At 44.1% G+C, this 23680-nt stretch overlaps 2 protein-coding genes across 3 annotated transcripts; one reads left to right on the top strand and one right to left on the bottom strand.

Annotated features, from left to right (window-relative positions):
• The first annotated feature begins 6491 nt into the window (after positions 1-6491).
• Positions 6492-11875, top strand: itm2ba (integral membrane protein 2Ba). Its single transcript, XM_080532335.1, has 6 exons — positions 6492-6648; positions 9588-9719; positions 9892-10104; positions 10642-10752; positions 10908-11058; positions 11191-11875. The coding sequence occupies exons 1-6, from the start codon at positions 6562-6564 to the stop codon at positions 11277-11279; spliced, it is 783 nt and encodes a 260-aa protein (XP_080388461.1). The 5' UTR covers positions 6492-6561; the 3' UTR covers positions 11280-11875.
• Positions 11876-12060: 185 nt separating this feature from the next.
• abi2b (abl-interactor 2b) lies at positions 12061-23495 on the bottom strand (the record flags this gene model as incomplete). Of its 2 annotated transcripts, XM_080532333.1 has the most annotated exons (10): positions 12061-14177; positions 14276-14467; positions 14816-14899; positions 15689-15856; positions 16817-16941; positions 18037-18183; positions 19192-19289; positions 20028-20204; positions 20615-20782; positions 23379-23495. In XM_080532333.1, 10 exons carry the CDS (start codon positions 23493-23495, stop codon positions 14002-14004), a joined length of 1452 nt encoding a protein of 483 aa, XP_080388459.1. In that variant the 3' UTR covers positions 12061-14001. The 2 variants fall into 2 exon arrangements, with proteins under 2 accessions (XP_080388459.1, XP_080388460.1); XM_080532334.1 differs by lacking the exon at positions 14816-14899.
• Between the last annotated feature and the right edge of the window lie 185 nt (positions 23496-23680).

Genomic DNA, 23680 nt, shown 5'->3' on the forward strand with positions numbered 1-23680 from the left:
TCACTCCTCTCCTAAGATTAGCTCGAACTGAAGTGGTTGAATCTGAATATGCTGTGGCTCGTGGTGGGTTCCTGGTAAAGAAGATGGAGGACACCTCGTTTCCCCCCAAAGATGGACAATGGACAATAGCCAATATTCTCAGTATACATTCCACTCAGCACTCCAGGCCATGCCAACTGTCATCCAAGCTTATACACTCGCCCTAACTTTGGGAGCGTCTACCGCGACTTGTGAAAACTATTTTTCAACACTTAAAAAAATTTTCTCTGAGCATCGGCGCAGCATGTTGCACAAGCGCAAGGCTCAACTGATTCAGCTTGCCTTCGAAAAGGACCTCACCCACAAGTTCAAGGATGAGTGGAAGCAGAGGCGCCCCGTCCATAGAGGCAACCAAGGCAATTGCTTGGGGCCACCAAACAAAAAGGGCCTCCAAATTTTTTTCCCAAATTTTTTTTTTCCCACATTTTTTTTTCCACATTTTTTTTTTTCCCAGATGGGAGTGTTACATTAGTTTTCTTAAGATAGGATAATAAATAAATCTGTTCAATGGGCATTTGCCAAAGTAGCCTACTGTTAATCAGTATTTATCCTGTATAGAATAGAATAGAATAGACTTTATTGTCGTTGTACAGTTGCCTATACAATGAAATTGTAGTGGCTCTTCCGAAGGTGCAAAAAAACAGAAAACATATTCACATATTCACAAACATATACACATATAAGATAAACATTTATGAACATGTCTTATGTCTACTGTTCAGTGTCTACTGTATGGTGTATATGAAGATGTTATGACGTTTTATCATGAAAATAATGAACAGCAAGCTAGATCCAAAACTAGGGCCGGTGGAGGAGGGCAATTGTCACATTGGACATTTATTGAATAGAACAGTCAAACTTGGCGAAGTACAAAAATAATCCATAAGCGATCAAAACCAGAAAAATAACAAACAATGCGTATAGAATATGCGTATAATGCGGTCAACAAAAATACATCGCTCCCCTCTCTCTCCACTACCACCATGCAAGGTGCGCAGGTGCTTAAATTACCTTGCAATATCACCCCCCATAACCATATGACTTCTCAATACGGTGATCTAGGCAATAAACAAACAATCAAAGTAAACTCACAATAAACCCATTAGCCTGTTATACTAAATACCCCCTAAATCATATTCATACCTCCTACAACACCTCAGGCCTTTGGGTCGGGTGGTTCATGGAGGCAGACTGAAAGGATACACATTCATTGCCTATTTCATAAATGTTCTCCATATAACGACGTCGATCATTGATCGGCAACGACACTATATAATTGTTTGCCTGACTGGCAATCGGATTTGGGCAGTCTGGGGATTTACACGGCAAATCAAATGAAGAACTACAAATCCCTGATGACAGGGAGATGACGTATGACTGCTCTGATGAATCAACCCCTATTTCATTATTTTCTCTATATAGCGACGTCGATCATTGATCGGCAACGACACTATAATATAGTTTGCCTAACTGGCCATCGGATTTGGGCTCCTAATATCTAAAAAGCACTACGGTTTTCTTATTTTATCGGATTAAAGTAGCGAAGACCAGAAATTCCCATTGACCGCCAGTCAAACTTCTCCCCTTCTATCACCCAAAAAGGGGCGTGATCATTCTGATGACAGGGAGATGACGCGCAACTGCTCTGATGAATTGTAGTTTATTGATAGCTGGCTAGTCTCGCGGTGCCAGCCGTTTCCACTTCCGCTTTGCTCTCGCTCCAAACGTCTGGAGACCTTTATCCATAGAACGGATTCTATGTGCGCCCGGAGCGAGCGGCAAATCTAGGACACTGATAGGCCGGACCGATGGGAAGCACCGCCCCCCCGTCCTTCTCATTGGTTCAGCGGGGCAGTTTTTTTTTTTTAAAGTTAACTATTCATTTGTTACGTATTTATTTGACATCTGGGTACAAAATATAAATAGTTAATACATCATGTAGCCTATATTAAAGCCTTTAAAAATGATTCATGATAAGATCCATCATTTACATGCATTTACATGCATCATTTACATGCTCCATGTTGCATGTAATTTGTATGCTACTTGTGGTCCAGTATGTCGCAATGTGTACTAGGTGTGCTACTGTACCTGTGGTCATGTACTGTTTTTACTGTTTTTATGTAATGTGCTTTGCATGTTTTTATGTGCTTTTATTATGTCAAATGTAATTGTTGTATTGTGGCTGTCTTGGCCAGGGCTCCTTTGTAAAAGAGACGCTAGTCTTTCAGACAGTTTTTTTTACTTACACACACACGAGCGCGCGCATATGCGCGAACTTCGTAAAACCGTATTATATTTTAGTGTCAGGGAAATAAATACATTTAAAAATGTCCACATCGTCACCCGCCTAAGACCCTTACCAGGGGCCCCCAAAAGTCTAGGGGCTCCACTGAGTGGAAGGACTTACTGATGAGGAGATTCAGCACTGAAAAACGCCGCCTCCTTCTTTTCTGAGCCGGGTGTGTGTGTGTGTGTGTGTGTGTGTGTGTGTGTGTGTGTGTGTGTGTGTGTGTGTGTGTGTGTGTGTGTCCGTGTGAGCACACGCCGTGGTGATGTTTTGCTAGTTGTATTCTCGACAGCTTTTTCAACTGGAGAGATGAGCTGTTTGCACGGTTATGCTATATTTAATGTGCTTTGTGTATAACGTGTTCAATGATGAGGATCTGGCTGATCCTATTTGCTGTAGATGGGTGGTTTTAATGTGATGATCACACGATCGGTCGGTCATACTGTATCCCTTTTGGAAGTGCACTGATTGCGTGCCAGTCTCCTAATTTTAGTTACGTAGGCTATCCCTGGCATTTATTTAATTCTTGTTCTTGTAAGTGTGCCGGGTTGGTGCCAATTATTGACCTGTGCGCATTGTAATGCACAACTTGGCCTCTCCACGCTATAAAGTAACTTGCATTCAAATAATTTTAGCTTAGGCCTACTCGGGTCGACAAGGCCTTGTAATAAACCAGCTTCGCCTGTGTTTATTGTTATGTTATTTGCTGCATTCTGATAATTTTAGGTCTAGTCTTCATCGGTAGGCTACGTGTCCAATTTAGCCTCTGCAACCTACTATGCATGTCAGTGTTGCATGACGAATACCATAGCATATCGGATTATATAAAATAGTTAATAATAATTGTGCCCCCCCATGCAGTTCATTGGCCCACCCTAAGACTGGGCCCTGGTGACGGGTCTGTCTGGGCCCTGGACAGTCTGGACGGATTGATGGCAGCTGCTGGACTGAAAAAATCAGGTGTAGTGCTGAGGCACAAACATGTACATTTCAAGCCTGCAAACTGCGACACTTTAAATAAATGTGAAATAACACTACTGTGCAATATGACAACCCTAGTCGTCTATCTGTACAGTATAGTATAGTGGATAGTGTACATAGCCTTTATTTATGTAAACCAGCTCCTTCCCTTCTTGTGATTTTTTTTTAAAGTTTTTTTTTTTTTTTCTTTCCTAACACCAGGGGAGCCACCCCTCCTTAATTTCGTTGTTTGGTACCTGTACTGTAGCAATGACAATAAAGACCATTCATTCATTCGATATCCGGTGTAATTTGCATTGTATTACATTCGAGTGTTCGGTACTAATTTGAATTGCTTTTCGATATCCGATGGAATTTGCATTGTATTCCATTCGGATGTAGGTACCATATTTTCCTTCCGGTTCCGGCCATAGGTTCTGCCCTTTCCGGCCATAGGTAGCGCTATGATTCGCTATGGGAGCTGTAAGAGACTATAAAAACTGTAACATCTGTAAAGTTTGCCCTTTCACCAATTGCTGCACTTGTTGCCTATTGTGTGTCTCCAGCCTTTCCACGAGCCTTTTCCTTATAATAGCCTTATAGTATTAGCCTAGCCGTTATCATATCGTAAGGTTAACAACATGGACACATTTGAGATTGTACGACGAGACATCCGTGGCCTCCAACTTAAGGTAGAGCAAAACACAGTGTCTAACGATGTTGTGTTCTACCGCGTAGAGTGGCTGTTGGATAGAATGGGGCAAATCTCTGCTGCTATGGGTGTCGAATTTCCTCAAGCAACGGTAACCGCCTTGATGACCATTCAACAGCAACATTTGTTGACATTAACGATGCCAAACGCAACAGCCATGCCCTCCTCAGAGGGAACCCCCATGCCCCCCTCCTCAGGGGGAACCTCCATGCGCCCCAACACCTCAGGGGAGGGAGCAATAAGTAGGGTTGCCACCCGTCCCTTAAAATACGGAATCGTTCCGTATCTGACAGTTAAAAGATGCGTCCCGTTTTGAACCATTACGGGACGCTGTTTGTTCCGTATTTTCAATCCACCCGCATTGCGTGATTCCTCCAATATATCACACAGAGCTGACAAGTCTTTTATTTGTGAAATTCCTTTAAATAAAGCTACCGGACACGAGTTTCGTGGCATCTTTCTGCACGCGCGTTAACTTGAGTCTGCAATCGAAGCGGGAGGCGGGCGTATGGAGCTATTTTAGTGCCATCAGAAATTGAATTGTATTTGACAGATTGAATTGAATATGAGCACAAATTGAATTGTATTCGACAGATTAAGGACCCCAATTGAAATAAGCCAGTGGCTTTCTTGGGTTTTTATCCTTTTAGTTGACCTTGTATGTAATATGTACTTTCATGTACCTACTTCTGCAAATCTTCTAATAAAGTTTAGAATAAATCTAATAAAGTTAAAATATAGTATGTTATTAAATTGAAATAATTGACCACCACTTTATCATTTTGTAAGGCTTCTCGATGATGACAAAGAGCATACTGCCCCCCCAGTGGCGAAAGGGTATTCTCTGGTAGAGCACCATCAGAGGGGGATAATAATGCCACAAGAAAAAAAAAGAGGGATATCATCAAAGAATAATAATAGAATTGTCTTCCTGTCGCTGTTGGACTAATGCATGTGCCCCTTCCCATTTAGCTGTGTGCTTTCAGAAGTAGTGTAAGGCGATCAACTTCTCCAGAATCGATTTAATTGAGTCGTCACTTACAAGCGAGTTCGTTTAATCTCAACGAGACGTCCTTGATATCACTTCTTAAGATGATATGATCCAATCAAATATTAGGCACCACTACTGAACTGTTCATTAAGATAATATTTATTCAAGCACATCAGCAAGCAATAATAGTTCATTTCCATGGAAAAGTGTCTTATCTAGCTTCACCTCTGCAGGCCTATCTCAGCTAGCCGTCAACAAGTTAACTGCAGTGGCTCCACCAAAAAACAAGAGTCCCTCTCACCTCCGTACATAGTCCTTTATTTATACAATTCATTAAACATTTTGGGCTGGGTGATGCCCCCCCCCCCCCCCCCCCCTCTATCTGGTAGTTTTCCAAGTGTCAGCACAAATCCGTTGCAGCTGCAGAAAGTCTTCTCGTTAGCATTGGCCTTCAATTCCTCCTGTGTGGGTGCGAGAGTGTACTGTATGTTATCAGCTTGAGTGTCCTGCTAGCGTCTCGTTCCCATGGTGATATCGTACTTTGTATGAGCAGAGCATTAAGTGTCAGTGTCCTTATCAGAATGTCTTGGTATCAGAATGTCTTGTGAAAACACAACTATTGAAGTTACACAGTAATATTAGGATTCGATTTACAAGTTAGAAGAATAGACTTATCATTAATCATTAGTTATGAAAGTACAGAAAAATAGAATATTATAACAGCAGGTGTAAAATGGTTGTTAGCACATAGGTAAAAATAAGTAATTTACAGGCAGTTTGAATCATAAAACGTTCTTTTAGTCAGGAGCTTGTATTTCTTCTTGTCGCTCAAAAACAGAACCTCTCTTTTGGCTTTGCGTGACCTTCCTATTGTTCTCAACTGACCGCATTCACATATTATTTAAATGAGCACATAGTACATGATTTATCACTTCTAGTTATTTTAATACAAATTCCCAACAGTAGTTAACATCTGACAGCTAGAAGCACAACGATAAGAGGGAAAACCCCTAAAAACAATGCATTATATTTGCTACTACTAGGCATAAACGTGGACTGTGTGTGTGTGTGTGTGTGTGTGTGTGTGTGTGTGTTTGTGTGTGTGTGTGTGTGTGTGTGTGTGTGTGTGTGTCAAACTATGCATTATCAATGGTGTCAAGGAAGGTCTATTAGCAGTACCCTATTCGTGTGTGACTAGCTACACCAAACCTTCATAAAGCTCATGAAAATAATGGGCTCTCTAAATACAGTGAACAAAAGCCTGCACATCTACGACCATAAAAGCTACAGCCTAAATCTAATGTAAATCAATGAATTTGCACCTTTTGCATTGACTTTTGATTTTCTGCCCCCAAATCATAAAACCATGCAGTTGCGCATCCACCCTGGAAACGTTGCAGAATGCCCCCTAGGTTTCTTGAACGTAGCCCAGATTAGCTGTGACCGCCCACGTGACCTTCCTCTCGGTGTGTGTTTATGTTAGCTGCTGCGTCACTGTAACCAGACACTGCACGGAGACGCTCTTTGCACAGGGTGATATAACACAACGCGTATTGCAACATTTAAAGAATGGTCAAAGTTACATTTAACTCGTCCTTCGGGCAAAAGGATCTGAAGAAACCATGCACCGAGGAAGCGCTCATTCCCGAGGAGAAGGTGAGTTTAATTTCAAACCTTTTGTGTTGATGTTTTCTAAGCGATCGGCTGAGGTCGTAGGCTATGGCGAAAGAAGTAACATTTCTAACGTAATCACGTATCCACAACATAGCTAGTACCCAACAATAAGAAAGCAATAATTAAAAAATGGTTTGCTAATAATTAAATTGATTGGGTTTCACCAGGGCGTCGAGCACGAGCCAGATCGGTTTATTCTAATTACATTTTTTTTTATTGTCCCTTTGACATTATTGTTCAGTGTTTTTCTGCCAGCGAGCGTGTTTGCATTTAAGGCCTGGTTGTTAAAAGCAGATATGGACTGTGCTGATCCTTCAACCTCAAACCCGTGATTGGGATCGTCGACGTTGGGAAAATGGCTGACTTCACAAATCACTCAACACTCTGGAGATCGCAGACCTGTCGCGACGGAAGCGCTTTGAGTGATTAAAAACCAAGACTTAGATTAGAGAGCAGTATTATAGAATAGTACATGGACCAGACTTCAAACCTAATCCGATTGTCGATAAAGATCAATGAACCACTCATTTCTGCACATGTAATTGAACCCTTTAAAAAACGTACACACACACACACACACACACACACACACACACACACACACACACACACACACACACACGGTACACATCATGTATTCTTATACTGTTCATTATGCTAACACTACATTAAGTTGCCCCAAAACCTGTGTAGTAACGATGTCAAGTCAATGTGGTTATTAAATAGCACTGGGTTTTAGTGACCACACAAACACGACAAGGAACAGTCCTTATTCTACTTTCTATGCAATTACAACTAAATGACCAATGAACTATGATGTAATAGTGTTACTAGTGTAATTAGGCTTACTACTATACATGTGTTGGGACAGGTTCATGTAAAGCGTGACCTTGTATAAAGTGTAGCCTAATGTAATGGTGCTTTTCCACTACAGGGTCAGCCCTAAATGTGTCGACCCTTGGTTGTCGAGACTTGGTTGTCGAGACTTGGTTGTCGAGCGGGGATGAGAGTATTATAGTCAGAGAAAGACCCGTGTGCATTTTGGGTTGTCAGACACGTGAAGTGTGAGAGATTAAACAGTAATCTGTTGGATAAGGAGCCAGAGTGCACGCTTCAGTGCTGCCCTAAGGGCATGGTCCAGTTAAAGACACAGCTTCCAACAGTTATAGTCTTAATGACTTGTGATATGTTATTATCGTCTCAGCCAAAGACTAGACATATCGCAAATGAGCATTTCTTCTTCTGGAGAATCATCATGTTAAATTCTTGCAAGGTCTTGATAAAGTGTTCTTCTAGCATTATGACTGCCAATGGCCCCTGGTCCTCCTAGCATGCATTTGTTTTTATTATCATGAATAGATGATTCACTTACTTAGATAAATGTACTTGTACGTTGTAAGTCACTTTGAATAAAAGTGTCTGCTAAATGTCTAAAATGTACATTTATGTTATAGCTAGGGTACCTGGTATAGCCAGGCAGACACCATGCATGGTCATCCTCAACAGCCAGTACTGTGGATCTCATGCAAGTCTGTGCTTGTTGTAATGAATGTAGATATGATGATTCAGCCAGAGCCTTTGTTCTGTCCTGTCACCTGTCGGTGCTGTTTATAGCAAACACATTCTTATCTTGCGTCTGAATCATCATTCTGCGCAGCAAGCGGAACCTGTGAAGCATTCTATGAGGTGTACTTGATTAATACTAGGCCTAATACTACTTGTTCTTTCATATAGAGCTGTGTTCTCTGTTGTTGTTTTAACAGCAGCTTTTGAGAGCAGGGCCTGAGACAAGGCAGCCCTTACTGGTGCATATATAGGATGTTTTTGAGATCTAAATTAAAGGAAGAATTCTAGATTATTATTAGATAGATTGCAGATCCTCTCTCTTCTGCTATAGTACCTACAGCCTGTTTCGTTTGACTGTAGCCTTACCCCCACTGTGTCTGTGTTGGTATTTCCCCATCACTCTCCAGGAAGAGATTTGTTTCAATACGAGACCCGCCTCCAACGCTTCATAAACAATCAACATCCGTTTTAGTTTTGGAGTTTCAGGAAATAAGGGCTGCCTGCCACCCAATGACAACAACATGTCTCTGTGCTGCATATAAGAATAAGGGAAGCAACAGACAGATGATGGGATTTGAAAGAGAAAGGGACTGAATGATGACCGAAGTAGGATGTTTTGAAAGGGAAAGTGATTATGGAAGGAGCATGCATGCTAAAGGTGAAAGGTCATGTAAAGACAGGGTTGTGGAGCATGAGCTGAAGGATTAACAACAGCCGGTGTCGAACCGAGTGTTGTGTTACGTTACATAAGCATCTGTCCTCACTCATTGTCTCTTGACGGTGACGACTACTCAAACTGAACTCATAGAAAATAGATGAATGAACACTGTTTTTGATGTAAGTGAGAATTAAATAGACCTTTCCTCGTGCTGAATTCAACATTTATTTGTTTGTAGATTTCTTTTTAGTCTATTTCTTGTCCACCATTGATATGGTCCCATACTATACAATTATTTTTGCACAACAGAGATTTATAGAGAACAATGAAATTATTGTTTTGCCCTAGGGACAGGATCAGCCATAGTCAGCGCCTCTGGAGCAATTGGGGTTAAGTGCCTTGCTCAAGGCCAGGGCACAACAGCAGCAGTAGGCACCTTAGATCACCAGCTCACATCCGGCTCCCTCCTGAGGTGGGGATCGAACCAGCGGCCTTTTGATTGCTTAGCCAGCCTCTCTAACCTCTAGGCTACCTGCCACCGTACTTCTGAGCTACTAGGATATAGGCTATATGAGGGGAAAAAGGCTAACTGGCCGATGCGATTTCATGAAATGGGTTGATAAGCTGGGATTGTTTTGTATATTGCCCGAGGCTAACCACTAACCAGTGGTCTGTTTGTTTGTGTGTCTCTCCCCAGGACCTGGAGGATGGGATGCGGGTGCGTAAGCAGTCGAAGGTCTGGTGCTGGTGCATCTGCCTTGGTCTGGCTCTCATGCTCTCAGGTGTGGTCGTTGGGGGGGCTTACCTGTACAAGTTATACATACTGCAGGTGAGAGGGAGTGTTAACATACGACTGTGACCATTTCCCAACATTGAGTGTAATTGAAAGCTTTGTATCTCCAATGAGAGCCCACAATGCGTAGTTGTTCTAGAACACGCATGCATGTTAATTATTGATATGGGAGAGGGCTAAGTCCTGCAATGTCGTTGTTTTCGTTCAGGCGGGCCCGGTGTACTTCTGTGGGGTGGATTACCGCGAGCAGGACTACATGGTTCCGGAGGACGACGGCGTGCAAGTGGGCATGGCCGCTCAGCTCCGACACATCCAGGAGAGCATCCGTGTGCTAGAGGAGGAGGCGGTGGAGCTCATCAACGTCCCCGTCCCCGAGTTCTCAGACAGCGACCCTGCTGACATTGTCCATGACTTCAACAGGGTGAGAACGCCGCAACAGCACTCACCCTGCTGTGCCCTGGATGTTGTGATCACCTATTTTCTTTCAATTACATGATGATGCATTTTTAGGCCTAGATCACAGCTGTTAAGACAAAATTGCCTTCTTTTGTTAGACATTTCTATTAAAGTTGGCTAAACATGGTAAATTAAAAACTAAGATTTTGTCAGACTGGCCACGCCCAGTCTGACAATCCAGGTCAATCACCCGGTGTGGGTCAGGGTGGGAAGTGCAGTCATGTCCGAAATGTTTTGTATAATCCATGAAACAAGGCAACATAGGGGTGTTTGTAATCAACTTTAAAACAAAATGTATTTACAGTCGTAGAGGTAGATTTGATTTTTGATGCTGTTGCGTGAGCTCATCTCTCATTCCGGGGAGCTTCCTCTTAATTTACAGCCTGCAGGAACATCAGTCCTCGATAAAAATGTGCCGCCTCCACGCATTTGATGTGAAGCTGTATCTGGCTGTTTTTAAAGTGCTGCTCTTTTCTCTCTGTCTCCCCCTTTCCCATCCTAGAGACTGACAGCCTACCTGGACCTCAGCCTGAACAAATGCTACGTCATCCCCCTCAACACCTCCATCGTCATGCCTCCCAAAGACCTCCTGGAACTGCTGGTCAACATTAAGGTAACCGCACAAACTCTTGACCACCCCACACACCATGGTCCATCCTTTGGTCCCATCTTCTTGTGTGAGAGGGAAATGATTAAGAATTATAGGGACGGGTGTTTGTGGAGTTTATCTTTGCGTGAAGATAAGTGTGTTTTGTTGATATGTCCTAGGCGGGGACCTACTTGCCCCAGTCCTACCTGGTCCATGAGCAGATGATGGTGACAGAGCGTCTGGAGAACGTGGACCACCTGGGCTTCTTCATCTATAGCCTCTGCAAGGGGAGAGACACCTACAAACTGGAGCGCAGGGACACCATCCTGGGTAAATACATCCTCTACCACCTACACAAGCACACCTACACTGTGGCCACTGATAAACTGCTGCCATACCCTGAAAAGCAGAGGTCATCCTACATCCTTTTAAGTCCTTTTTTTTATCGATTTCATTTTGCAGGTATCCAAAAGCGTGAGGTCCTGAACTGCCACAAAATCCGTCACTTTGAGAGCAAGTTTGTGGTGGAGACAGAGATCTGTGAGCCTTAGAAGAGGAGGGGGTGGACTGCTTACAATCAAGCCATGCATAGTGTGACTCACAAGCAGTGTGATATTTTTTTTTTTTTAACCCCTCTCTTTCCTTACCATCCTCGTAGATCCTTTACTCTTATGTACCGCTGGTAGTTTTGAATGACAGCTGTCAGTGTAAAGATAATTCCATGCAATACTGTATTAAGTAATACAAATGTATTTTTCACTGTGTAATATACCTTTTAATGGGGGCAACTCTTGAAGGTGTAATGAGGTATACTGTGTATGTGTTCAGCTTTTCTATTTTGTGTTTTTTGTTTTCTATATATCTTAACTCCTCTGGGGTTCAATGTTAAGTGACACAAAACGTGTTATAACACAAAACTCAGTTAATTCTGTGTTAAAGGGTATAACTGTAGATAAATTATATTCATAATAAGAATATGCATTTTTAGCATAGGAACTGAATACTTTTTCTATCTGCTGTTACCAGTACACTGCAAGCACAAATCTCACACCACAAATGTTTCTGACAACCGAACATGTGGTACTAACTTGTATATAGCCTGTATGTAAAAATGAAATTAATAACACAATAAATCTTAATTGTTTTATTTGTTCTCATGATTTACAAATAAGATATTTCTGCAGTTCAACTTTGACTGTGCAACACAATGGCATTATGGACTGTTAACTTGACATCCAGAGATGTCTGTGTGGTTTGAGGGAACACTTGTTTCATACACACAATACATTTTTCCATATTTACATATGAATGGCTCCTCTTTGAGTAAGTCAATTCCCAAATCCCAGAACTCAACATTAATCTTCAGACTTGGGATCAAAGTTGACCTATATACAGTCTCTTTGGATGAGGCTGGAGGAATCTGGGGTCTGGTTGTGGGGCGACCTTCTAATGGGTGACCTGGCCACCTGCGTTTCAGACACCAGCACTGTAGAATAACAATGGCATGCAAGACTCACGTACAGACCCACTTTCAATAAAAAATAAAGGATTTGACATACAGACACTAAGCCCTCAAAACCCCAGAAACAGCCAAGCACATTGGAATTAGAATACTGTACCTCATATATAAAGCACACTCAATGCATCAGAGTTTCAGCATAAACAATTCATTATAGGCCATTGAAAGTTTTGGTGCCTGTTACGGTTGGTTAACAATTTCTACAATCAATGGCTGGATTTTATTCTAATTGTATGAGTCCTCTTCTGAGGCAGTAATGCAAGTTATATTTCAATAATTTATTTTCAATACAATTCTCTAAACCTTACTACAAATGTATGTGCTTTCAATCCAAAAACAACTCCAACATTATATTTTATCCCACCCCTCTGGCCATTTTATTGCAAATGGAAGTGATACCTTTAACACCAACACACACTTCAATATGGCACAAGCGTCTTTTATCGTTTAAATGCATCACAAACTCCCGTCAATGGTGGTAATATGGGTGAATATTAAAACCAAACCAATAACCACACCATATCTAAAAATATTAAAGACAGTAATTATCAATATAGCAGAAAATAACAAATTCTCAAAACATGCAGTCTGCCACTCTGCAAGCATAACTCATCTGGACCCTTAAAGAAAGGAGGAGGGGGGGTGGGCAGCAAACATTTAACGTTTGTTGATGCTAATGAACGCTGCAAATGAGCGTTCTCAAGAGTATTCTCCTCTCACTTAAAACACTTCTGTCCTTCTGCCACCACTGGGGACAGTCAATCGGGAATCATTGTCATTCTTGAAGAGGGTCAGGAGAAGAAGAAGAAGTGACTTAAGACTTCAGAAGCGACTTCATTGTGCAATTTCAGCTCCCTCTGTCCTTTCCTCTGTGGACCACTAGACAGTTCAATGAAGGACCAGACTGGCCAGTTAAGTAGTAGGGTCCTGTAGTGACTGAGAATGCTCTAAGCCGTGAGCTAGGTGTTTAAAGTTTCAGAACGGGTGTATAGGTTAGCTTAAACTATGCTGTTTCATGGTCTTTCTTCTAGCTAATATATATATTTGTTGAATTAAGACGTGTGCTTATCTCCGGAACTGTCACCTGTGGTGTTCACCACCAAACTATGATGCCAAATGACAGATATAAAGTACTTAGCAACGCAGTCCTCTTTAGTCGCCATACTAACGAGAGCAACATGTTGAGTCTAAAAGGTCTATGGAGTGTAAGCAGAAAAGCTATTGGAGAAAAAAAGAAGAAGAAGGACTTCTTGTCAAGTCTCCTCTCTTAGGCTGAGGTTAGAGACCCCTCCCCTCACCATGTATATTGGACATATCTACAGTATATCCTATCAGCAGCCCTGCCCACAACATCTCCCATTATCAAAATAAATAGTAACGTTTTAAAATACAGGCATGAGTAAAAAAAAAGAAAAAAGAAGGAAAGAAGAAAAAAACAATCCTTGTGGCTCACTTATTGTTAAGATCAATGAAATCCCTATAAATGAAGTCGTCGTCCCCCCCCTCTAAAAATCTACACCAAACTGTCTCCTCCTCACACACAAAAAAGGAAATATATAGTGGTCATTGTTGTAAAATGTACTTCATCTGAAAAGACCGGTTCAGGATCGGCTGTATTGTATCGATGCGCCATGAGTGCTTGGCTCTTCACTCTGTAATGTGATCATGCTCTGTCTGACAAAGTCTTTGACCTTCCCCCTCTCATCATCATCCTCCTCCTCCTCCTTCTCTTCCCTCTGCTTTGGGGGGGGGGCTCAGTCAGCGTAGTGCATGATGGACTCCACGTAGTTCCCGGGGAAGAGGCCCGTGGTGCCGCTCATCACGCCCTCGTACCAGCCATCGTCGTTCTTCTTGATGACGTAGATGATGGCGCCCTCGTGGAACGACAGCTCGTCCTCCTTGTCCTGGAGGTAGTCGTAGATCGCCACCACTAGCCAACCGAGCAGAGAGGCACACGTTAAAAAGTAGCAGAGAGAAAGAGAGAAGACAATAGATGGGGGCTGCTGAAGGTGGAAGGAGAGGCGCTACCTTTCTCCAGATAGGTGCGCGGAGCCCATGGAGGGTCCTCCTCGGCATAGGGGTCGCTATACTCCACCACAGCTGACTCTTCCTCCTCCTCCTCCTCATCATCCTCGTAGTCCTCTGGCGGTGGAGGGGGCGGGGTGGGCTCCTCAAACACCAGCTCCTCTACGGGGGGTGGTGGAGGGGGCACGTCTGAGACTGGGTTGGGGGGGCACAGGAGACGACAACAATTAGAAAATCAGATAAGAGCAATCTAGACTCCGCTTGGTTAGACATTGATTTCACTTCGGCATTCCCATGCACTGTCAAACAGGGAGTAACACAAAACAACGTCAGCGCCATGTCAGGAAGTGTAGCGCAAAATAAAGGGAAAAAAAAGAAAAGAAAAGAAAAGACATCGACGGGTGGTTCTGTTTTGGGAGATGCAAGGGAAAAATGAGACCTATAACGAATACACACATGCACATTCTCTAGACATGCGACCTGCAGGCATGCGGTCCCAAACACGTATGGGAAACCAACACAGAGGAGCTGAAAGCCACTTACTGGTCTCCTGAACCCGAGCCACAAAGCCCATCAGTGGGAGCTGGGGAGTGATCTGCACGGAGGGGGGAGGGGGGGCAAGTGGCCCTGCTACAATCACACAGGACAAGCAGGGACAGAGGAAGAGAGAGAGAGAGAGAGCGAAAGAGAGAGAAACACACAGGGCAATAGAGCGAAGGAAGAAATAAGAGTGTAGGGGGCATATTGTCGTCATGGAAGAGAGAGAGGAAAGGAAGGCAGAGAGAGAGAGAGAAGGAGAGAGAGAGAGAAAGAGTGTGGAGAGGAATTAAAAACAGGAGAAATGCGAGTTAGATCACTTTACCCAGCAGGGCTAAAAACGGCCCGTAGACTAAAGACCCCTGGACTCCCCCACCACCTCCTCCTCCTCCTCAGACCACCTCCTAGAACCTCCCAACATACACACTTGTACGGTACATGAACTCATTTGCAAAAACTTGTGGCACTTATTTTCCTAGAAGGTTTTACTTAATGATGACTGACAGTTGATTCAAGTATTTTAGACAAATGTACTATCCCAAGTCACTCTGGATAAAAGCATCTGATAAATGACTAAAATATTTAAAAAACGGAGGGTAGAAACCAGAAATCTGGTTCGCATGACTAAAAAAACACAACGTATCATACATTATATGCCAGCTTCCCAGACACAGATTAAGCCAAATCCTGGACAAAATAACTGTGTCAATGGAAAATCTCCCATTGAAGATGTCTAGGAATAGGCTGAGATCTCTGTCTGGGAAACCAGCCCTATGTGAGCCAAAGTTGAGCTGGTCTGCTAGTCTGGTTAAGGTGTGGTCCCTCGAGCTCAGCGATGTTCAAGGTGGCTGAGGGGGTCTTCTGTTGTGTTACTGTTACCTTGGTTCTGGTTGAAGTGGGGTCCTCCATTCAGCTGGCTCTGGTTTTGGGGCAGGTTGGGCTGGCCCGTCACAGAGGCGGGCCGGCGGAACGGCAGGGAACCCCCCACCGCCGGGGGGTTCTGCTGCTGCACTGGTCGGTTCATGCTGAAGAACTGAGGTGCAGCGCCTGTGATACAAAAACACCAGGGGGCAGCAGAGAGGGGCATTGGTGGGGTACTGTAAAATACTCTTCATTGATTTTTCGATTTGCCACGATCCATCATTGTGTCTTTTCAAGTCAGTCTATCTTTTGTGAAAAGAAAAAAAAGAATGCAATCACTTACTCTACCTTATCGAAACATGAATGTATTGCAGGGAATCGAGAACATTACAAGGATTTTACCAGTGTGTAAACATCATGCCATGCAAATACGCTGACTGAGCCGTTAGTAAAAAAAAAAAAAAAAGTAGTCAGAGGAAGGGAATGCCAAGTGGTGACTGGAGTCAGTGGGGGGTGGAGAACAAGGGGAGGAAGAGAGACCAAGAGGCAACGCCAATGGAGAGGAGTCCAACAGTGGGAGGGGAGTGGACATGCAGAGATGGGAGATGGGACGCAGAGATGGAAGATCTCAGGACACAGATCCTGGGAGAGTGAGATGGGAGGGGCAGTGCATGGGTGGGCTGCGGTGGGGTGGGGGGGTGGGGGAAGACACTCACCTTGTGCAGGGGTGCTGAAGGCAACAGAGCTGGTGCTCGTGGCAGTTGAGGTGGGGAGCTGGGGAGGGGGAGGGGGCACGGGCAGGGCCTCGGCAGGGGGGGTCGGGGAGGGGTTTGGGGCGAGAGGGGGGCCGTCAGGTGCGGCGGGAGTGATGGCAGAGGTGGAGGGGGGCTTAGCGGGGTTAGAGGGGGCAGGGGCGGTACCTGCAGCATCATCATCATCATCAGCCGGGGATTGAGAGGGGGGGCAGCAGAGTCATAGAACAGCAGAGGGAAAAGAAGAGAGGAAAATACAGGAGAGGGAGATAAAGACAGGATAACATCAAAGGGGTTTGGAAACTGAAGAGAGTGAAGAGTATTGCTCTAGTAGTGCTGGCAGGGTGAGCTCAAACAAACACACACACACCCAGCCGGTGGGCGAGACCCTCACCTGGGAAGGCGCCGGGCGGGGCAGGCGTCGCCACGGCCATGGGCAAACCCACGCTTCCGCTGCCACTGTTCTCTCTGCTGCTGCTGCGACTGCTGCTGGGGTGGCTGCCTCCACTGCTGCCACTGCTGATGTCACACAGGCCACCACATAACCAATCAAAACAACACTGGGGGGGGGGGGCATTTGGTCCTCTAAAACACTCATCTAACTAGATCCTACCGCTGCCCCCGGCCAGGCTGCCTCTCCCCTGGCCCCACTGCCCCCTGTACTGAATGGTTTTTAAAAAAAGGATATGAACAGCACTCAAGAAATGGAACACACAAAAAACATCCCAAAGAAATATGAGTTAGCAGTCATCTGTGGTTTATTAGTGACATGACGAGACATAAGACAGAGGAGCGACAACGCTGAAGGCATCAGAGGCATCAAGCAGAGAGTAAAGACAGGGGGGGGGGGAGGATGGGGAGGGGCGTGCAGGAGAGACTGGTGGGATGGATGGATGGATGGATCGACCAGTAGAAAGGGGGTTGTGCTGAGGGAAACAGCCAGAGAAAACATCCTACCTGCTTTAAACCCAAAATCAAACCACAACTTCAGTGTTTGTTTCGAGAGAGAAACAGAGGGGGAGTTGAGAGGAAGACTCCATAGTTTTCAATAAACCCAAGCTTAAATTCTAAATTGGCAGTAGTCTTTACATTTAAAAAAGAAAAATCATGCTCTGACTGGTAGCAGCCCAGATGACATTCAGTGAAAAACAAAGAGAACTGCAGTGCACTGATCTGATCTTCTGTTACCCTGCTGAGGATAAATAATCCACAGGAACAGGAAACTGAACTAGATTGCTTGCATCACCTTCGCAATACCGCTTGATATAGGGCATATTTATTCTTGGTATAGGGCATCTTTATTCATCTAGCTCCTTGTGTTAAGTATTAGTGCCAACATTTTTCACAATGTATCTCAGTAGTTTTTCTGTGTGTGTAGTAAGTAAGTAAACACAAAAATCTGTGTGTGCGTAAGTAAGTAAAAAAAAATCGGTAAAAAAAAGGGGAAAGTGCCATAAATTCAGGCATAACCCGCAAAAGCAATTTTTTTATTGTAAACAGGGCAATTAGGGCATTTTAAAGCATTTGCAGGGCACGTTTTAAGCCTCGTCAAGGGTCGGTTTAAAGCGTGTGCGGGAGCGTGTTTTAGCTGTGTGCTGGGAGCATGCGGGGTACCTGTACGTGCGGTTCCTCTGATTAACAGACGCAGTGCGTGCAGGGCTCTGTTGTGGGGGCGCCATGTTGCGAGTCGGGCTCGAGACGTAGTCGTTAGGGACAACGGGAGGACGCACCGGCTCGAGTGTCCTATAGGGGGAGTGGCGCCTGCGAGGGGTATGAAAGGAGTTTAACGTCCACAAGTGGGGGGAGAGGAAATGGAGAGGGGAGAATGGATACAAAAGCAAGAAATAAAACCTGTGCAAACTCAAAAATGGGGGTATCGGTGAAATAAGGCATCATTAGTGTCCACAGGTAACGCTGAATACACAGCTGTATATCAACCAGGGACGGCAAGTCTATGTTGATGCCCTTCAGTGGGAAAAAAAGCCTGAAAATATGAAGAAGCATGTTTAGTTTTTCATTTTTTTTTTTTTTGCGTGACCGAACTCTGAGCACTGTTACAGAGTAGAGCATGGACAGCCAGGGTGTGTGTTGGGTCACACTTATTTGAAGAAAAATGTGAAACAACAACAACAACAACAACGACGACACAGAGATGTCTCCCCCTGGAACAGAGGAGGTGTCCAGCATGCGTCTCATTTCAAAGGGACACATTTGAAGGTTACAAGATCAGGCCAGACAGACGTAACTTTACTTCAGACGACATTTAACGCAATGTTATGGGCCATACTACCACAGTAGGTTTGTAGAGAGGGACACAAAATGAACAGGGACACACAACAGACCAGAACATCAATAACAGTAGCCTTTCAATAACATGCTCAATAAACACGTTTTTGATACTGTACTTTGATAATGTACACACACACACACTCACACACACACACAATGTTGAGAACATTACACTTATTTAAAAACACAATTCAAATGTCAAGTTGCTGGCTTTGATCTTTCCGGTAAGAGGATAGTTCCTGTAACTAAATAAATATCTCTAAAAAAGGTCTGTGTTAGTGAGCTACGGCAGTGTCTCCAGCCCTTTCCTCAAAGAGCACACACTATTAGACAGACGACAGACCAGGACTCCTGTCACTGTTAACTCTATTGAGAACAGGAGTAGACAGGTCATTTGAGCCACACCTGCATAAAGATGTAACACCGTCGTCTCCTGTCTCAATGGACTGTGGGGGTGTGGTACCGGCACCGTTTACATACCCAATGGTTCCCTTCCCTGACATAGGTGGGCTGGGCGGCTTCTGCGTGGGTGGGTTGGTGCGAGGGAGAACTCCTCCCTTCATGTTCTGGGCACTGGCCTGCAGGACACACAGAGAGAGGTTACAATACGACAACATCACAAAACACCAACAGATCACAGCACTACAGAGGGTCAAACCTTAATCACATTCACAACTTTCTGACTTCTACATTGCATAGACTACATTTGTGTGTGAAAAAACAAAACAAAAAAAATCTGATCGAAAATGCTTTAGTAATTCTTACCTTAAACCTTAGCAACCACTGAGGTTAATTTTTAAAAGGTAAATAAGTGAGGCAAAGAGAGAGAGAGAAAAAAGAAATCAAGAGATTAGTCAGAAAACAGGGAGAAAATACACATGCACCGAAACACGTGTAGCAATGTTATACAGTCGACAAGAGGTGCAAGCAACCAACACAGTAGGTAAGTAAGCGCATTGAGTTGCATCTTGTAAGAAATGCGCTATACAAATAAAATTTGATTTGATTTGAGTAACACACACACAGCATCCTGTTCAGAAGTAACTTACAAATCAACTCTCTCACAGCCTATCCTGTCCAAACGTGGTCTTTCTCATCAACATTACTCTTGTCTACACTATGAGCGAATATTTGCGACGTCATTCAAATCTGGAAACATGCACCCTTTTCCACTGAGAGTGTGGCCTGATAGATCTGATTGGACCAGACAAAACAGTAGGTGTCAACATGAGTGTCTGGTATGCAACAAATGTGTTTCACCAATAAACTGCCCCCCCCCCTCATATCCAAATGTCCTGCGCCTTGGGAAAGCCTACCTTCACTCCATGGCCCATGTCATCCAGTAGGCTGTAGTCGATGGGCTTGCGAATGTAGCGGACAGGCCTCTCAGGATTGGCGGGAGCGATAATCTTGTGCGTACGAGAAGTGTTCTTGTTGGTGGTCAAGATGCCAATCTCCCGCCTCGCCACCTTCTCTTTGTGAATGTCCACCGTCTGGGGCGACACACGGAAAGGAATTTTGTTACGCTTTCATACTGACATTTACATTTACATTTTTGGCATTTAGCAGACGCCTTTATCCACAGCGACTTACAACAAATACATTTGAATCATCTATCCACCAGTCATAGCAGGAAAAAGTAATCTATGCTCAGGCCTGTGGCCATTGGCAATCGTCGTGCTAGAAGAAGGAATCTTTTTTCATTTTTCATTTTTTATTTATTATTACACTGGGGAAACAGTACAGGGGGGTAGTAGGTGTCTCAGGAGGGACAGTTAAGGTGTAGCCTGAAGAAGAGATGGGTCTTCAGTCTATGGCGGAAGATGGGGAGTGATTCTGCAGTTCTGACAGCAGTGGGAAGCTGTGTGTGTGTCTGTGTATGTGTACACTAAGCATGCCAAACCTGTGAGATGTGGTTGATGGAAGACTCCATGCGGCGGAGCTGAGACGCCTGGATGTCGAGCATCTGGAGGACATTGTTGGCTAAGGTGTTGATCAGGTATGCCACACTGGCCAGGGACTGTGTGGTGTAGTTTTTGGTCTCCTCCAGTGCTCGATGCTTATCCGGCGACTGAGAAGCATAGGGGAGAAAGGGAACAGACAGAGCAGAGATCACTTAAAAAAAAGAAAAGGAGAGGACTGGAAGCAAAAAATAAAACTAGGCAGTTGCGACAGGGGAATATTGAATATATAGGACAAGGCAAGGGCAAAGTTTCAGAGGGGGAAACAGTGTTTCCAGGAAATGTATCTTTCCTTCCTTTTCTGCCCAAGACTTCCCTTGCATTCAGTACAGGTTGCATTTTTTCCCCTCAGTCTCAGTTCAATGTATGGTAGATCACATGACTCGTCAAAGTGTTATCAGGGCAAGGGCAGCCTCAGTCACCTATTCCACACTGTCCACAAATACATCAGCAGGGCTTAAGGGAAGAGCACAACTTCATTGATTCGTTATGCCTATATCACGGGTATGAAGACAAACAGGTTATCTGACAGTCGTCAAAGGTGCAGTAGTGAGGCCAGTCTGCGCAGCACGAGCAAACACTGAGCCGCACCTGTAGCAGACCAACGGATCGCATTCAGATTAAACACTCAGCTATCATCATTCAAATGCACATTGCACTTTTAATCCTAACACAGTAATAATAATCATAATAATAGGTTGATACATTTAGAAAGCACTTTTCATTATACAACAGTAGGCCTATATCACAAAGCCTGAAACAGAAAAGGCGGCATTCATATTCAAGGGAAGAATTTTGTCTTCTCTCATTTCGAATTCAGTGCCAACCTGCAAGAATGAGACCTGACTCACAGAGAGGGTGAGAATAGTGGTGCCACTCATGACAACTCCCATGCAAATTGCACAAGAAAAAAAAATCTGATCATAGACCAAAGCTTTTAATCTAACCTCTCCATAACAAAACAGCCTCGATTGTGAGCCAGAATATGGGCCTACTGGGGAAACGGATTGTTACTGAGGCAATGTCAGATTAGCCTAATTAATCTCAACTCATGCTTGTGTATGTGAGTGACGAGAGAGAAAAACAAACACAGTATGATTGAAAGCTCAACACTGACAGTGAGTCATCATGAACTGTGCGATTCTCTTAGATCAACAGTTGGAAAATCTGGTCCGAACAATAAATCATCCAGCATGAAACATGATCCCCGGCTGGTCGTGTTTAGCCTAAAACTATGGTATGTTTCTGTTACCATGACAAAGCAATAATCATAGAGTGCCGTTCCACATTCCACATCAGCTGGCCTGAGGAATAGGGGAAAATAATCATATTATTGATGCTTAATAATGCACATAATATGGGGGCATGGTGGTGCTGGGTGACACTAGCAGCAGTCAAGCCTTTCAGGGCAAGCAGATGAATGTCATATGGTCTTCTTGGCATTGCTAAAACAACAACCTGTTAAACTTACTCGATTCTTTTAAACACGTTTCACAAAGACTGAACCACACTTCTGAACTATGTCCATGACTCTTAATGCGACCCACTGCAGCCTGCATTAAGCAGAAGTAGCTACTGTCCTGTATCTAAAGGCACTGGTACTACTGTCAGGGTCTTCCTGCCTACACACGTCCACGGTGGTCTTCTGCCTTGATGGTGGTCTTCTCCGATCTCCTCTCTTAAACTCATAAACTGAGTGACTAATCAGAATCAGAAGACTTTATTGCCATGACATGTAAACATGTTAGGAATTTGGTTTGGGACAGTGGAGTACGGTTTACAGCAGGACAGGTGCAAGACAGGACAAGACAGTGCAAACCAACATCATTAGTGCAAGAGTCATAATTCATATAAATATAAAGTGCAGAGATCAAGTGTTCAAGTGATCATAACTTAAGCACATGAGGCACGAGTATGACAGGAGAGAAGCAAGTAGTACGCACAAGACACCACTTGACTTTACGTATATTAATCTAATGATATTGATAGGGAGGGAGGGATGCAATAAGAATATTGGGATGATGACAACAAACCCACTGGAGAATGTGGTCAGTAATGGCTGAGTGGCTCAGATCAGATCAGTGCCACAACGGGCTGATAGCAGCTCGACGGATCACTTACACTAGTGAGTCAGTGTGTTCAACAACCTACTGTACTACTTCAGTCTACTTCAAGGGAACCAACGAAATACAAAATCAGCTCATATCTAATCCCTTGACAACACGATTCACGATTTTTTCCACCACAGCTATACATTAGCTTGGCTTACACACAACGAGAGCATTCAACTTGTTTACGCGATCCCAGCTGTGGTGATGGTGCCCGACCACAGCCAAGGCGATGCTACCAGTACCACCAACGTTAGCTCGCCTAGATACATGGATGTACGCGAGTATTTATACTACTTCAAATCAGGTCGATCCAAATACTTAACCCACTACATCAACGTAGCGATTACAAGTCGCGATCCATGTGTGAAGGTTTCGGATTCAAATTGCCTTAGATCAGGTTAGATTAGAACATGTCCGCATGAAAGACAGCTACCCCCCATCCAAACCCATCCGCACCAGACAGACACATCATCGGTGTAGCTTTAGCTTGGCTGAGCTAGCTCACATAGCTCATCACTTCCATCCTCCAGTCAAGTCTGGGTGATCCTGTAAAAATATGGTCATGGATTATTTCATCAAATGGTTTTTAGTTTACCTGAACATAGTTACTTTCGCAATACTCCGCGACTCTGTCCAGATTGGTGAAGCTGTCTAGTAATGCGGTGCGTCCGGCTGGAATCTCCTCTTCCAAAAGCATTTGTAACTCCGCCATTTTCACATCTTTAGTTGGCTGGCAGCGAATTTGCGAAACCTAGGATGGTAGGTGAAGGCAGGGCAATACCGCTACCTGATTGGTTGGCGAAGCACTTGCCTTCCCCTACCATCCTAGGTTTCGCAAATTCGCTGGCTGGCAGGTCTGAGCTGCCCTAATGAATGCAGAGGTGTTCCAGCGCACAG

Source organism: Nansenia antarctica (assembly GCF_963989245.1).
Source record: "Nansenia antarctica genome assembly, chromosome: 5".
Taxonomy (NCBI): Eukaryota; Metazoa; Chordata; class Actinopteri; order Argentiniformes; family Microstomatidae; genus Nansenia; species Nansenia antarctica.